The sequence below is a fragment of the Gymnoscopelus microlampas genome (genome assembly GCF_963454915.1).
Source record: "Gymnoscopelus microlampas genome assembly, chromosome: 5".
Classification (NCBI taxonomy): domain Eukaryota; kingdom Metazoa; phylum Chordata; class Actinopteri; order Myctophiformes; family Myctophidae; genus Gymnoscopelus; species Gymnoscopelus microlampas.
The window spans coordinates 43025989-43042368 of record NC_139942.1 but is presented as its reverse complement, the minus strand read 5'-3'; the positions used below and the strand labels follow the sequence as shown (position 1 = coordinate 43042368).

Genomic DNA, 16380 nt, shown 5'->3' with positions numbered 1-16380 from the left:
TTTTTGTTTCAAGATTCTTTTGAAAATAGCACACCTACAAGCTCACAACACGTAGATCTGCTATTTTCAAATAGCCAAATGTATTTAGGTTTGAAGTCCTCATGTAGCCTATTACAGTCGCTTCTTTTGGGCTTGTTTTCTTAGACCTGGTTGCTTATTTCTCTCACAAGATCTGGCAACACTGGTTTCGTCACGACCCTGACGACCCCCTCCATCCATGTTTTTTTTGTGTCGATACTGTCGAAGAAGAAGTGCATGAACGTGGAAGTAACGTGAAGTCTCGTCCATAGAAGAAACAACACGAAGTGTTGTGTTTTCCTTCTTTAGTTGTAGTTTGATCACCGGCAGAGACCTTCAAGATGTTTAACAGGCAGACCAGTCTGTGGATGGGAGATGTAAGTAGGGCCTATTTTTTACCTAAGGTTTTTTATGCCTATGCCTGAAGCCTGCTGTACTTCCATAATAAGGCGTGAGGGCAGTGTTCAACACTGTGGCAACACTTAGTGTTGCCAGATTTTGTGAGAGAAATAAGCAACCAGGTCTAGGAAAACAAGATTAAAAGAAGCATCTAGGACACTTATAATAGGCCATTATGAGCACTACTGTATACAAGTCCAAAAAAAACGCAACCCGCACCTACAAGCAACTTCACAGAACAATAAGCCCAAAGTCGCTTACAATAAGCGGACATGGCAACACTGCATTTGACTCGGCCTGCTGCTACAATGTAGTAGTAACATACATGTAACTAAAGGATGTGTTATTTACTAAAGTAAATAACACATCCTAATCAATAACTGATGGATGTGCGATGCATACTATTTACAATTGAACAGAAATGTAACAATAATGAGATCATTTGGCCTTAAACGTACACACAGACATGCTGCTATTGAAAAGTTAGCCAGCCTTGCTAACGTGAAGTTGTTAGCCAGCCAGTATCTGTTTGACTACTTGGTGTCCTGGTCAACAACACAGAACCAGCCGAAAGTTTAACTGTTCTCATACATGTATTCCATTATCTTGGCTTAGTCTAGGATCAAGATTTAAATACATCTATGATAGTCTTGATCCTAGGGCAAGGCTAATCTTGCCTTGCAGTCTAGCTCTGGTCTGGTCCATAGAGTCCAAAGCCCATTTAATTTATTAGCGTCTTAGTATTCTTGGATCAAGACTATCATAGATGTATTTTATCGTGTCTGACTTTAACTTTCGTATCTGCAAATGGCAGAATTGACAAAAACACATCTATGATAGTCTTCTTGATCCAAGGCTCAGCTAGCAATGGTACTGCAATGTAAACCAACCGGTGGGATAGTTGAACTCAACTGTGAACAGAGACCAACTCCTGAGATTTTAGTCTGTTAATAATAAATAGTGCAGTTGGTAAGAAATAAGTGACTTATTCGATGTGTAGCCATGGATGCAAACGCAATAGTGGTAAAGAAAGCTAATTAAATCGTTGGATGTTTTGATTGATTGAATACTTTAAACTAGTTTGTTAACAGTACAGGTATTACCGTAAAAAAAGAAACACAAAAACCCCCGGGGGCTTGTTTCCATTGTGGCCCATTGTACTCAGTTCATCAGTAAATAACGATACATAGAATACAACACATATCGTTTTTTAGATAGACTTATGCAACTTGATCCTATCAAAATGAAACAATGGTGTGTGTGTATGTCTGTGTGTGTGTAGTTGGACCCATATATGGATGAGAACTTCATCAAGGCAGCTTTCAGCACCATGGGAGAGACTGCGTATGGAGTGAAGATCATCACACACAGGACAGGGTAGGCAAACATGGACACTATCCTGCCTGTACACACAGGACAGGGTATGCAAACATAGGCACTATCCTGGCTGTACATAGACTTTCTCTGTTCATATAACCAGTGTTGCCAGATTTTGCGAGATAAATAAACAACCGATCTACAAGCTCACAACGTGTCGCGATGCAACGCATTGTGAGCTTGTAGATCTGCTATTTTAAAAATAATTTCTGAAAAGTGACATTTTTATAAATATTTTGAAACATTTTAACCATAAAAATCTGGTGCGGGGGTCCCTGGCACAAATATATTTTTGGTGGGGTGTCCATGGACAAATGTATACTAATTTGGGGGTCCTTGACATGAAAATGTTTGAGAACCACTGGTTTAAACAACATTTAGGAAGCAAGCCAAAATAAGCAACTACACTTTAGAAACACCCCTAAAAAAACTCTGCAACTACCAATATTTACAAGCAACTTTACAGAAAAACAAGCCCAAAGTCTCTTATAATAAGCAGACCTGGCAACACTGCATACAACCTGTATACTATCCATAATAACTGCTCTCCCCATGTCCCGTAGTGGTTCAGCAGGCTACTGCTTTGTGGAGCTGGCAGACGAAGCAAGTGTCGACCGCTGTGTCCACCGACTCAACGGCAAACTGGTCCCTGGATCAAATCCGGTACGTTCTCTGATGATGCCGCACATGTCGACTCATATTGCTTTTGTATACAGTCATTACCACACATTGAATTATTTGCTTGTGCACAAATAATGAATTGGAGACGATTAAACACTGTCTTCCATTTTTGCAGTCTTATCCACCAGTATTCATGTGTTATTATCTGTGTAGGTCGATTTGACTGAGGATAGCGGAGCACCACTAGTGTTGGCCTTCCCTCTGTAGTGTGATAGATTTGCTCCAGTAGCGGGCTCTCAAAATTCAGTGTAGTATCACACTCTGCCTGCTCTGGCGTGGGTTCAAAGTACGGGTGGGCGATATGGCAAAAATATCATATCATGATTTTTTTTCTAGACAGGATCATGATCCACAATCTTATCATGGTTCTTTTTTCATGTAGGTTTTTTTTTATTTATAGACAATTTTGCAAGTTACTGAACAGTACAACCAAACTCGGGAATCAAATGGACCCTTATGGGTCCATTTGATTCCATTTGCACACTATGAATAGTTCAAATAACAAAATCCAAACCAGAAAATATAAACCAGTTCCATAATACTGACTATATATAATACTACAAATTCTTTTTACGGACCAACTTTTCGGTGTCGTCATTCGCTACGCTACCAAATAAACTTGTATAGAACTTCAACCAATAGAATGTGCACTCATTCACTGTTATCACGATAGAAAAGGCAGACTGTGGAGACATTTTAATCATTCATGATTTGATATCGTCACATCACACGCCCCTAATTCAAAGACCGCACAATTTTTAAATCTTTTTTTAAAACATCCCCCTCACTTTGGCAAGTGTCTAAATTCTCTGTTGACAGATTTCTTTTGCCTGCACCATTTTGCTTCCCAAACATGTGCTGGTTTTCAGTGGACCACAATGGAAACAAGCTGTTGCCTTTTTTTTTGTTTATTCACGTTTTCTAAAGAATTGTCAATAATTCAATTCAAAGCTAAATGGAATACATAATTGAAGTGAAACAAAAGGTACTGCGGAATAGCTTCAGTCAGCAGCTATGGAATCAAGTGAGAGCTCAATCTCCATTAGCTGGCATTGTTGTAACATCCAGTCTTTTGTGGGTTTCATGATGGTGTTTAAAATAAGAAAGATCGTCATGTCAACTGGAGTCGACACTGACAGTGTCAAAAGAAAAAGAGAGTTTTTTGGCTGCCCGCTACTGTCGCTGAAGCAGTACTATTGGCCCTGACAGCCATCCAAGGCTAAGCTACTGGCTCCTCTGTCTACCCACCTATACTTGCTGCTGAAAGTGGCTGCGAGGCTGCTTGTATATGAATGTACTTTGTTTGAAGCTGGTGGTAGGAAGTGAACTAACTGAGGAATGGGCCAAAGGCTGGTCTGGGTGGTGGAGGTATGTAAACCCAAATAACAACAACCATAATAACTACCCTCTTTATTTCCCAGCAATATCAGTGCTATACTACACATCTTTGAGGTTGTGAAGTTGGCTTAGTGTTTGTGTTTTTTTTTCTTCTCTCGCCTGGTGCAGCCCCGGAAGTTTAAGCTAAACTATGCCACCTATGGAAAACGTCCAGATGCAGGGTGAGTCATAATTTGAATTTCTGTCCATTATTTCTGTTTAAGACAAGTACACATTGTTACAGGTTAAAAATACACAATGCATGCATTGCATATGGGTTTCTAGCCAGCGCTGTTCCTGGTTAAGATTTTGAGTCTTAAAACCAACATTCTGTCATTACAGTGCATAAAAGTTACATTCAGAGATGGAAAGGAAAATAAAATACTGTAAATTGACAATGCATAATGTACAGTATGCGCTTAAGATGTAGTGGAGAGAATGTTCATGCTGTGGTCAGTGGATGCCATTTTTATACTGTACCCGTGTCATGCCTTTTGAAGTCTTGTTATTTTACACTTTGATTGGGAATCGTTGTCATTGTGCAAAAATAAGATTCTAAAGTTCAAGATTTGTTTGACCCAAGTATTATAAAGTATTTTTTGTTAATGGGACTGGGGAGTTATACCACAGACAGTCTCCTTCTACAATAAGATTACAACAATTAAATCGTTTTGTTACATCAACAAGCACAACGTGAAATAATACTTGTACGTAGGATTTATAGATACATTTATTACTACTTAATGCTTGTGACTTGCACCTGTAAGAATGATAATAAAAACTAAATGACTGTAACAAAAAAAATATATACAAATGTAAATAATCATAGCATCTTGTCACCTGGTTCTTAGACCAGAGTATTCAGTGTTTGTGGGCGACCTGGCCGCTGAAGTTGACGACTACCAGCTGCACCAAGTCTTTAAGAAGTTCCCTTCTTGTAAAGGAGCCAAAGTAGTCACCGACCAGTTCGGCAACTCAAGGTATGACAACTCACACTTAAATGGAAGACGGTACAGGGATATGACTTCAAATGTCTGATTTCTGTTGCTGTGGTGTGTGTTGTGAGTTATGAATTTCAAATATTATAAAACAAATATTTCAATATTGTTTCTACCTCCAGTAGAGGCTTGTTTTCCTTACTGTGTAAGCTATGTGTGTTGTGTGACTCTGGGTTAGCAGTGCTATGGGCTTCCACCTCCAGTAGTTCTGCTGTACATCTGTACTCCACAAACCACTAAATAATTGTTTTCTTCCCGTCTTATGCTTAAACTATTGTTTTCCCCATATAGGCTAAGCAAGAGCAACTCACAATTCGAGTGATGCTACCTCATATTAAAAAGTAAAACAACAAGTTTCAGTTCTACCATAATAATACCCATTATATTCCTTTTTTTTCCTCATTATAACTGGCTATTTCATGCTGAGTTATGGAGAGAGTGTGTTGGCACGGAGAGGTGGTGTTAACTAACCTTGTCATCTGCAGAGGCTATGGGTTTGTTAAGTTCGGGGAGGAGAGCGAGCAGAAGAAGTCCATCGAGGATTGCCAGGGGACCGTGCTGGGGGGCAAGCCGCTGCGACTCAGTATCGCTGTGGCAAAGAGGTAGGACACTGTTGGGAGTAGATATGTACCGATACCATTTTCTCCTTCCTGATACCGATTCCAATACCCATAACTTGCGTATCGGTCGATACCGAGTACCTATCCGATACCATTGTGTAAGTGGTGTCCAGTGACCCTCAGGGTTCCTTGGGGGGAACCCTTACAAGTCTGTAACTCTGAGAATGTACAAATGGTTCCATTCGTACACTCCCGAGTTATGGGGGTCCTTGAAGTTTGAGAACCACTGATCTAGGAATATACAGTATGTATATATATAAAATTAAAATACCATTAAGAATAGTTGAAGTGCAGCTCCAAGTTAGTGAAATAATAATGTAAATTGTACAGTAAGAATATGAAACAGTAGTGCAAAAATCAATTCAAAATATGAATGCAAATTAAATCTCATTGTGTGAAAAATGACGTGGTATCGGAATGGCATAGACTGCCATACTCGCCGATACAGATACCAGCATTTTAGGCAGTATTGGCAGCTTTTCCGATACTGGTATGAGTATCGGAACAACTCTAGTTGGGAGGATTGAAAGTTGTCAGTATTTTACACAACCATTGTCTGTTTTAAAGGACCCTAGCGGCATCAATACATGTCATTATCTCTGCCAGGCTGAAGGCGATACGGAAATTAGGTTTTCAAACCCAATGTTTTTTCTTATTGGCGTGAGGGTAGCACCAGAGCTATGGTCAGCTCACAAGGGATGGCACATTTGTTTTGCACGATGGCAGGGGAAACGGAGGTCGCACTCGCACAGATTTCTCGCTGCCTGTACTGCCTGTCGCGTGTGTATTTTAAGCTCGCAACCCAGAAAACAGAAATTCACCAAAATTACAAATCTCATGAAATAAAAGCAACTGCTGAAATACCTTATTCAGCTGAAATATATATAATTTGATGTTGCATTAGTTATAAATTTGCTTATTTTGTTTTTGTTTTTCCAGCCAGAAAATGAACAACTACCACGGAGGGCAGGGAGGCCAGGGTTACCAAGGCCAAGGTTACAATCAGCAGCAGCCAGGTTACTATGGAAGCCAGGGTGGTGCAGCAGGGGCCCAAGGGGGATACTATTCCGGGTGGGGGGGTTATGACCAGTACGGTGGCTACAACAACAGTGGCTATAACAGTGGCTATAACAGTGGGTACAATTATAACTATGGACCCTATTACCCCCCGCCGGGACACATGATGGGACCGCCTCCACCTATGGGGCAGCCGCCAATGCCTGTCGATATGGCTGGAGCTGCAGAGGTGAGTGGCATTCACGTACATATACTGTATATGTACTCCGACCTACACCTAGGGCTGTCACAAAATGCAAAATTTAAGTTGACGATTATTGTCAACAATTGTCAGAAATGGCTCATCTGCAAGCTTACAACACGTCACAAAGTGACGCGTTGTAAGCTGGTAGATCTGCTATATCCTGCTATTTTGGGGAAAAGTTTGAAAAAGTGTGAGCATTTTTCAACATGGAAAGGATTATAACGATTATGCAAAATAATAGTGATTACCTCAAATAATTGGGATAAGGTGATTATGTAATAATTGTGAGGTGGGCCTACCTACACCTCCGTTGCAAATATTCCAGTAATGAACATTCGGTTTCTTGCTCTTAATTTGTTTACATTAAATTGCCATTTCTTGGCCACTCAACCTCACGTCCCTATTTTGGGCATGTCATTATAGGTTATATCTTTTAATGAAAAGAAACAAACAAAATGGCAAAATAAGATTATTTTTTTAATAGTGAGCAGATCTACAAGCTCGCAACGTGTCGTGAACTTGTGGATGTGCTATTTTCGCTATTCATCGTAGACCGAAGTATGTAGGCTTAACCACTTAAACCCTATACTAGTGCTTAGACCGGTGTCGTCCAGGGGTCTACATTTGGTCCATACCTTAATTTCCTGCTACGCCAAAAATGGCCGATCTACAACTAATGCACTACGTGTAGCGTTTTGAGCCTGTAGATCTACTATTTTTGGACTTTGGACTATTTTTGTTCCAAGGACTGGTTGAATTACTAGAATACCACAAATACTAAAGAGTGGCTGAATGGGCCACAGTGATTTCATGTCTATTTGAGCAAATAGGACTTGTTTATATTCAGTTATATTGATTAGTGAAACGAAGCTGATTTTCCCTCCACAGCAGAGCCATGAAGACACTGAAGACGTAGAAGAGGATAACGGAGAAGGTAAACATCTGTCTGCTGTTCTTTAGTTGATGGCATTTGACACGTCGTTAGAGAAATCGGGGAATGCTGACCGGACACTTGAATGACTTTCCTGACATTCAAGGTCACGGTTCTTAATACACAAATATTAAAATAAGATCTCTGTCATGTAATAACCAATGCAGGGCTGCAACAATCGATTATTCTGTTAGTGATTATCCTATGAATTCATTTGTAGATTAATCGAGAAGCGTGTTTTGAAATGACGGTGTCATGCAAAATATTGTGAAAGTAGCCGTTCTACATCCTCACAATATGTCGCATTGTGAGCTTGTAGATAGGCTATTGTAATTATTTGTTTTGCCTATAATTAAATGCCCAAAATAGGGATATTTACTATTTTATTAAATTACAGTTTTTTTTTTTTTACAGTTTTTTTTTTTTTTTTTTTTTAATTTTTTATAATTGATTAAATCGATTAATTTGGTTTACTGTTGCACCTTTTAACCATTATGTGTTTGTGAATCCTTGCAGAGCCGATCCCTGAGGTGGATGTGGAGCAGTGTAACAAAGACTTCATGCTGCGCAGCGAGGAACTCTATGACGCCATGATGGACTGTCACTGGCAACCCCTGGACTCCATAATGTCTTCTATCCCTTCCATTTCCTGATCTCTCTTCTTCCTTCAGTTTCTTCCAGACGCCTCTTTTGTTCCGCTGATCTTGTGCACCAGTGGTTCTCAAACATTTTCATGTCAAGGACCCCCAAATTGATATGCATTTGAACCCACAGACCCCCATCTGGAAAGATTTTGTGTCAGGGACCTCTAAAGAGAAGAGTTGTAAATACAATCTAAATTATCCCACATTTCATAGCCTAAGCAAGAGTATGAAATGGGGCTGATTGTGATGCTATTTTAACACATTTAGCTGGGGACCCCCTGGATTTCCTTCCTTCAAGGACCCCTCTGCGTTTCCAGACCCCACTTTGAGAACCACTGTGACATACACCCCCCTGTTCTGAAGTGTCACTCTAACCAGTGACACACTGGCTATATTTACATGTCACACAGAACTGCAGTCTCTGTGAGTTATTAGTTTGATGTTGCAAGGTTCTGTCTAAATTTGCTGTTCTTTTTTTACAAATATATCCAAACAAAGCAAAAATAGCAGATCTACACGTTCACAGCACGCTGCGAGCTTGCAGATCAGGTATTTCCGCTATTTGTTGTACAACAGAGTATAATAGTGCTAATGGTTTAGTTTGGATAATCTGTGTGCCAATAGAAGAAGTACCCTAGGACAAAGGCAGCAAATGACATCTTTTAGTTCTAAATTTCAATACTAAGCTCTCATTCTTTGCTGGCCCAAATGAGCTCACCCCACTGGAATGTAGAAGGCCACCGGGAAAGCTCTCGTCTGTAGCTTTCTTTCAATACCCAGTCACAATAGACCAAGTTCTGAACATATTTTGTCATCTTTTATTTCTATTCAAGAAATTCAACAAGCTTATTCATTTCCCAGTAGCAAGCTGTGTAACATATTGAGGTAGTAGAGTTGCTTTACATGCAGCATTGGGGCCATACAATGCCTAAAACTGCACACAGGATCAGCAGGCTTTTTAAAAATAATAACGTGGAAGTGTTCACAAATATACATGCTATATGAATGTTGTTTTTCATGCTTGCAATGTTACCTATTCAGTTGAGGTTCACTAAGCAGTATAACTGGCATGGTGTTTATTCTGTATGCATTATAGCATAGACTGAAGAGAAGCCTACAGTTGGTGTAACAAGTATTGGGACAGTATACAAAAGTTGAACTTTCTTGGGCTGTTGAATCACCTACAGTGCACTTTGCATAAAAGGTTAATGTGAAAATGTCATAAAATTAAAATTCAAGCTGGCCTTTGCATAAAACCATATCACAGTGATGATGTAACATAAAAGCTGCAATCCAGATCTTAAAAATATTATTTTAACCAATCTGTATGGCAGAGTATATTAATACAATATAACTAGTACATCTGATTCTGTAGTGGGTGGAGTAGGTGGCCTGCCTGCTTTTCCATTGATAAATGTAGACTGTCGGGTAGGACGTTTACTGGTTAGTAAGTAGTACTGCCTGAAGCTCATAAGGGTAATATTTGGAAGAGTTGTAGCTGTTTGGTCTCCCATGCAGGTGAAAAAGGATTATTATAAAACATTTTAATTGACAGGCTGCAGCTTTAAATAAGGTATACTTTTTTTCACTGTTCCAATAGTTGACAAATAGGCTTCTGGTATCTGCTAAACTACAAAAAAAATGACACCAGCTAAATTGACTCTTCTGCTCACTGAAGCCATTTGGCAAACATTTTGATCAAACAACAAACAAACATTTTTATCTGATGTAGTCATTAACAGCTGAAGTGAGTCATCTCTGAAGAGAACAAACATCACACAGGACAATGCCTTTGGCTGAAAGTGTGGCTAAAATGAGTGTATATACATGTGTTCTGAGTTTTTAATTTTGTTTTATTGAATGTTTTTTTTTTATTGAAGGAATATTTGAGTTCATACTCATCTTTTATCTCCTGTTAATTTTTTTTCTCTCCCAAGTTTAAGGTGTTCCTTAAACCTCTATGGTGTTTCAGCTGAAAGTTGAAAGTACTGTATACCTAAAAAGAAAATCTGGAATTTATCAGTTTTCCAGGCAGAAAACTATTCCCTTTTCTTTATTATTAGATGACACCACCTGCAGGAGATAATTGAAGCAGTATGATACTGTGCTGAGCATTTTGTGCGTTTGCTGTCAATTGGCTGCATCAGATACAGCATAAAGTCATTGTCCTTTGTCTAGTTGTGCCTGATCTTTTGTATATACTCTGTCTGGAGGTATTTTACCAATAAAACAGATCGAAGAGAAATTTCCATAGACTACCCAGTTTATTAAGTGGATAATCAAATGCTGTCTTTTATATGATGCTGTCAGCTCATACAAAAGGTGCAGTAAGTGATATTTTTGTGTTAAATGACTATATTCTGATAGCAATCTTAGCGATAGCAGTGTTTGTTCAGTAACAGTGGACTCCTTGTCTCTCCAACATGCACTTTCACGGTATACTAATTTTGTCCAAACAGGAGAGAGAACTCATACAGTGTACAGAATAAACAAGTTAAACTGGAAGTGATGACACAATGAGAAGACAATTGAAGCTGATAAATGGGTACTCTCTTGATTCTCTGAAATTTGCAACCCACCTGAACATTTATTTTCCTGTTTATTAAAGAGCTAAAGAGATGGGGTTTCCCCTGTTATTGAACACACTAATTAGGCTACTGCCAGGATATTGAGATTTAAATTAGGAACCAAAGAAGTTTTGTTTTAACAAAAAAAAAACTCTTACACTACATTATTATACCTGGCGCTGGTGTTGCATAATTAAAATAGCCGATCTACAAGCTCACAACATGTTGCACTGGGACGTGTTGTGTGCTTGTACTTAAGTGAGTGACACGGTTCACAACAAAGAATATCAAGCCCTTTGAAGTTACGTTGCATATTTTATTATATATTTATAACAGTTATATAGACGTGCATAGTAAAACATAGCCAAACTGTATCCATGAAAAAACAAACAAAGAACTCAATGTCAGCCATACTGTCTTTTAATCTCTCCATCTCATTTGTGGAACTGAACACTTAAACTTTGTATCTGTTCAATGTGTTTTAAGTGGTGTGTTTTTTCTAATGCCCATCTTAACCACTTGAACCCTATACAGACTTAGTTGACCCCAGGGGTCTCTGATCTACCTGCTCAACGTGTTGAAATGCTTGCAAGCTTGTAGAGCTGCTATTTTTTACATAATGTTTGCCTATTGTGTCATGCCTAGATTAGGGACACTAGGGTTCAAGTGGATAAACTTGGGACTAGGAGAATGGCGTTTTTTGTCTTGGTTTGGAGCCTAAACCTGTGAAACATTCCTCACATGGAGACTGACCAGTAACAGACCTGCGGGCCACTCTGGGCTCCAACTATGAAAGTCAGAGAAAACCAGCATCCAACTCATTTTTAGGATTAAGAAAACATTTGCTACATTGGCATACAATGTTAAAAGAATAGTATAGTGCATACTGTAGGTACGGGTTGGTAAGCTAACCCTATCCATGTACAGCTGTTCAAAGGTCTAACTGACCCCTATGTTAATATGAGTATGCGTTAAATATAATTTTAGATATTGCTCATATTTACCTGTGTAAGGCAAACGTGAACAGATAATTGTACCAGAAATGGTGTAATTGTTCTACACCAATGCAGAAAATAGATTCATAGCCCTTCAACGTCTTAAAATGTCACCATCATCCATTGTATCCATGTTCGCAGTCTGTTCAGATCACTGATTATGTTGAGTGATCCTGGCTCACCCCATTCACCCCCGTGGGCTTGGCATCGAGCAGTCCGAGTCCTGGCTGTCCGGGGCAGTACCAGCTGGGATCCAGCTGGTACCATCCCTGGTACAGAGCCCTCCAGCTGAGACACCCAAGAGCACCCCCTATTAGCTGTGTGGGAAACTGAGGAAAGTAGGCTAAGAGACAGAGCAGCAGGAAAACCCACAGCCACAGCAAGAGCACACAGAACAGGAACAGGATGCGGAGAGGGCCGCCGGAAGCCCCTCCCAAACTCAGGTAAGGGCCAAACACGGCGGTTTCCTCAGCCAATAGAAGACAGCACAGGCAGAGGAGGAAGATGTCCTCTGAAACTTCATATCCCCTCCAGAGCATCCCGGCCCCAACGCACGTCGACTTGGTCTCCCCCTCCCTCAGCAGCAGAAGAGGCTGTCCACTCAGTGCAGCAGCCTGGCCTCCCTCAGCGGCCAAGGGTTCGTAGCAGCTTCCTGTGGCATTGTCCAGAAGAGCCAGAAGTTTCCGGAAACCGAGCCAAAGACTTCCGGCCAGTGCGAGCCGTGAGAGGTGGCGGAGAGTGAGAGTGAGAGAGCGGCGGATGGAGAAGGAGAGGAGGAAGACAAACGAGCCGACAAAGATGCAGGTCCAGCCCCAGCCAGAGCGTAAGAACAACCTGGAGGGAGAGCAGAACACATAGATCAATAACTACAGCAGTGTTTAAAAATATTGAAATAGCAGATCTACTATTTTCACTATTTTTAAAATAGGGCTTAAGTGGTTAATTCATATTGTACTTTTGTAAAGTTTGGGAACAACTGAACTAGACGCAGAATAAGGACAGTGAAGTTGGAATGTGGGTGTGTGTGGACGTGCATGTGCAATGGTGCATCAGTTATATAATTTCATTTTGTCACTGATCATGCAAAATGCCCCATGACTAGCCAAGTTGGACTACTTGTGAATGGAAGAAGCCAGTCAGTTGTGTGGAATCGTAAGTATGTGAACAGGGTATGACTCAGCACATGCTACCTCAGCTGTCACTTGACATTGAAATTAATACTGTGTGGGAATTACAACTCTTAACATGTCTTTTTAGTGGTGCTGTCAAGGTGTCCAGCATTGTCAGTCCCAACCAAATGGAAAATGGCTCACGTCTGACTCCATCAAATCCCACCGATGCAATCGCATGCTGTTTGTCTTAACAAGGCCACTGAGCAGGACGTTAATAGGATGTAGGCAGTGGTGTAACTAAAAGTAGCAATACAATACCACAATGTAGAAATGCTCTGTAAAATGCTCTGTCAAAATAGACTTAAAGTGCCAGAAGTAAAGGTACTCAAATAGCTTGTAGTGTAGTAAAAAGTACAACATTTGTCTCTGAGATGTAGTGGAGTAGAATATAATGTATTAAAAATGGTCATACTCAGGTAACTCAAATTTGTATTTAAATTACAGTACTTGAGTAAATGCACTTAGTTACTTCCCACAAATGGAAGAAGGCTATTCTCACCTGTAGAGGAAGTGGGTTGGCTTGGCAAAGACACTGAACTGGGAGACCCAGAAACTGAGGGCAGGGCCGGCAACCAGCACCACCGACAGGATCAGGTGGAAGTGCCGCCTAAACGCTGAATTTCCAAGGAATCCGGCTGCTATGTCTGTTAGGACCACCAGCACAGAGTCCAGGATAATCTGGAGCCGGAACCAGACTTTCTGGATCAGGATTAAATTCATATCTGAGTCTGTGATGACTGAGTTGATCAAAATAGACTGCTACAGACTCTGAATGCAGCAGTGCGTGTATGTTAGACTATAGGTTTTGACCTCACGTTTAGTTTAGCATACACCCTGTTTCGTGTGATAAGGCCACCCTGTTTCGTGTGATAAGGCAGTAAGTAATCCACTGTAGAATGCTGTTGACACAGAAGGTAGAATTAGTCAGAGAGGGATTCCAACAGACCCCAAACTTATCCTTGGAAAATATTCATCCAAACTATTGGCTGTGTAAGACCACTGCTGTCATGTGTTAAGCTTCAAGATCAGATCCTTGTGAGTAGAGTATGCATGTCCTGAATGAAATGGCAGCCGGCTTCAAGTGTTCCACAGACTCCAGCAGTTAAATCATGAGCAGTGCAATAGTTCCTGAATCCAGTAGATAGCTCTCCTTCCAATGTCTCGGCACAATTAAAGCCTCAATGCATATATATGCATTAAGTCCAGAAATACACTATGTATGTCTAAATGCAGCCGACCTGTTCTGGCTACAGTTGAGGACCTGGTTTAGTTGTTTCCCTTCATTTGCACTGTTCGACGGTTGTGGTTTCGACAATATCTGAATGCTGTCAGACAGGTAAAGCTTGGTATGCAAGATCCAGACAAGATTTAGCTTGCAGCTGAGTTACTCTGGTGTTCTCTTCAGTTTTTCCAGTCCACTGCAACTAATCCCTTAAACATTCAGTTGCAGTCTTTACTTCATTCTCAAAATTTCAGACCAACATGTGAGTTTATCTTGTAGTTTCAGAATGCTAAATTAAGGTTACATCACCAGTCTTCTCTGAGTTCGTCTGGTGGGTTCCCAAGCATGTCCTTCCTGTGGTGAGTGAAAATCACTGATGATCACTCCCCTTCCTCTTCTGCAGACAGTTTGCACGATGGTAGGCACCATCAACAATAGCTGCCGTTGAGCTCCCTTAGCTCCAGACTCCAAAGTAGAACAGTTGCTGTCTCAACTGCAATTTCCCTCCCCCAATCGCTCCCCTGTAACTGTAGCCATTCCCTGTCACCCCCCCCCCCCCCCCCAGCCCCAAAATTCCCCATGTCCCCCTCTCTGACGTGCCCTCTTTCTCACCTAGTCACTGTTACCCTCCCTCTCCCTGTCCCACACACAGCCTCTGTCCTGCCTCTGAAACATGTGTTCTCGTCCTTCTACTACATGTCCCCTGGGCCTCAGAGGTGTCCCGTTGCTCCTACAGAGAAGATCAAGGTTCACAGAAAAGCACTGTAGGCATAGTGTCAATGTGAATATTGGAAAGCTTCTGAGGGCATTCCATCGCGTAGGCCTATGCACTGAAACATTTGATAACTCCCTAAATAGTTACACACTACCTGCTCTGTAAGATGAGCACTTACTGTCCAAGTAGTGCTACTGCTGCTACAGCTATGAATTTGACAGTGTTTGTTAACAGTGACATGAAATCAGAATGCAGAGTATTCTACTAGTATTAAATGTGAATGTCACATCTCCATGTGTGCCTTTCGAGTGTATATTATTAGTAGTCACCTCTGTACTTGTGTTGAGACTCAGCTGCTACTGAGGGCTGTCGCCGTCAATCATTGAACTGGCCCGAGCGTGTCTCTCTCACACACACACACACACACACACACACACACACACACACACACACACACACACACACACACACACACACACACACACACACACACACACACACACACACACACACACACACACACACACACACACACACACACTCAAGTTGTATTGTTAACTTGGAAAAAGTTACATACTGTAGTGCCGCTTTCAATACAACATACAATATCAATAGATATTCAAGTGTGAATGAAAGTCATTAACAATTGTTCAGGGGTCTTTCAGATCATTTCCACAATTTCATTCATATTTTATTTCGGGGAAGGACGCTTTTGGTTTTGTCTTAATTCAATCAGAAATAATAATCATACATCTAAGAACTGAAATGAGACAAAACCAAAAGATTTAAATCGACAATCAACATGCAAATGATTTGTTTCACCTCACTCACTCTGACATTCAGCTCCACCATAGCTCCACCACAGCTCTACCCTGTGACCGGGGAGGGGAGACATTGTTCCATTGTGTTGAACACAAAAAGATTCTTCACACCAAAACCAGCAGATAGTAAGATAGTGATAACTAGATATTCATAGTCCTGGAATGAGACTCGAATCAACATGTCAATCAGTGGCGTCCCAAAGTGGAGGTGGGGGGATCTCCAAGATTTGAGGAAAAAAGTTAAGAATTTCTGAAATGTTAATGAAAGTTTGTTAAAAATATCTTGTCTAACCCACATGTGCACAGTACAATCCTCATGTATCATGTGTAATTCTGAGAGAGTTACATTGTGGGAGATGTGATACATTTTCTAGCCATATTCAGAAAAGTACCATTAATTTGAGTCATTCTCATTCATAGCAGTGACTATACCAATCAATATACGGTAGTCAAACAAATCAACACCACTAGTGGAACTAGTGGAGCTAAAATAATGTATGTATGTCTTATGATCAGACTCTCCCTCTGACGATGTTACCACGGAAGGTCAGTGCGACTCTGGAACATCATGATGATGATGTT

General features: G+C 40.7%; 2 protein-coding genes across 3 annotated transcripts; one reads left to right on the top strand and one right to left on the bottom strand.

The window, feature by feature from the left end:
- Positions 1-240: 240 nt before the first annotated feature.
- trnau1apb (tRNA selenocysteine 1 associated protein 1b) lies at positions 241-10483 on the top strand. 2 transcript variants are annotated; one of them, XM_084057294.1, is made up of 9 exons: positions 241-395; positions 1700-1794; positions 2358-2457; positions 3982-4034; positions 4704-4832; positions 5336-5452; positions 6410-6716; positions 7620-7665; positions 8179-10483. In XM_084057294.1, the coding sequence occupies exons 1-9, from the start codon at positions 360-362 to the stop codon at positions 8313-8315; spliced, it is 1020 nt and encodes a 339-aa protein (XP_083913420.1). In that variant the 5' UTR covers positions 241-359; the 3' UTR covers positions 8316-10483. The 2 variants fall into 2 exon arrangements, with proteins under 2 accessions (XP_083913420.1, XP_083913421.1); XM_084057295.1 differs by lacking the exons at positions 241-395; positions 1700-1794 and adding an exon at positions 3785-3843 and having other exon boundaries at positions 2387-2457.
- Positions 10484-11168: 685 nt separating this feature from the next.
- LOC311045459 (fat storage-inducing transmembrane protein 1-like) lies at positions 11169-14761 on the bottom strand. Its single transcript, XM_084057335.1, has 2 exons — positions 13540-14761; positions 11169-12702 (listed from the first exon to the last, which is right to left on the bottom strand). Exons 1-2 carry the CDS (start codon positions 13758-13760, stop codon positions 12027-12029), a joined length of 897 nt encoding a protein of 298 aa, XP_083913461.1. The 5' UTR covers positions 13761-14761; the 3' UTR covers positions 11169-12026.
- Between the last annotated feature and the right edge of the window lie 1619 nt (positions 14762-16380).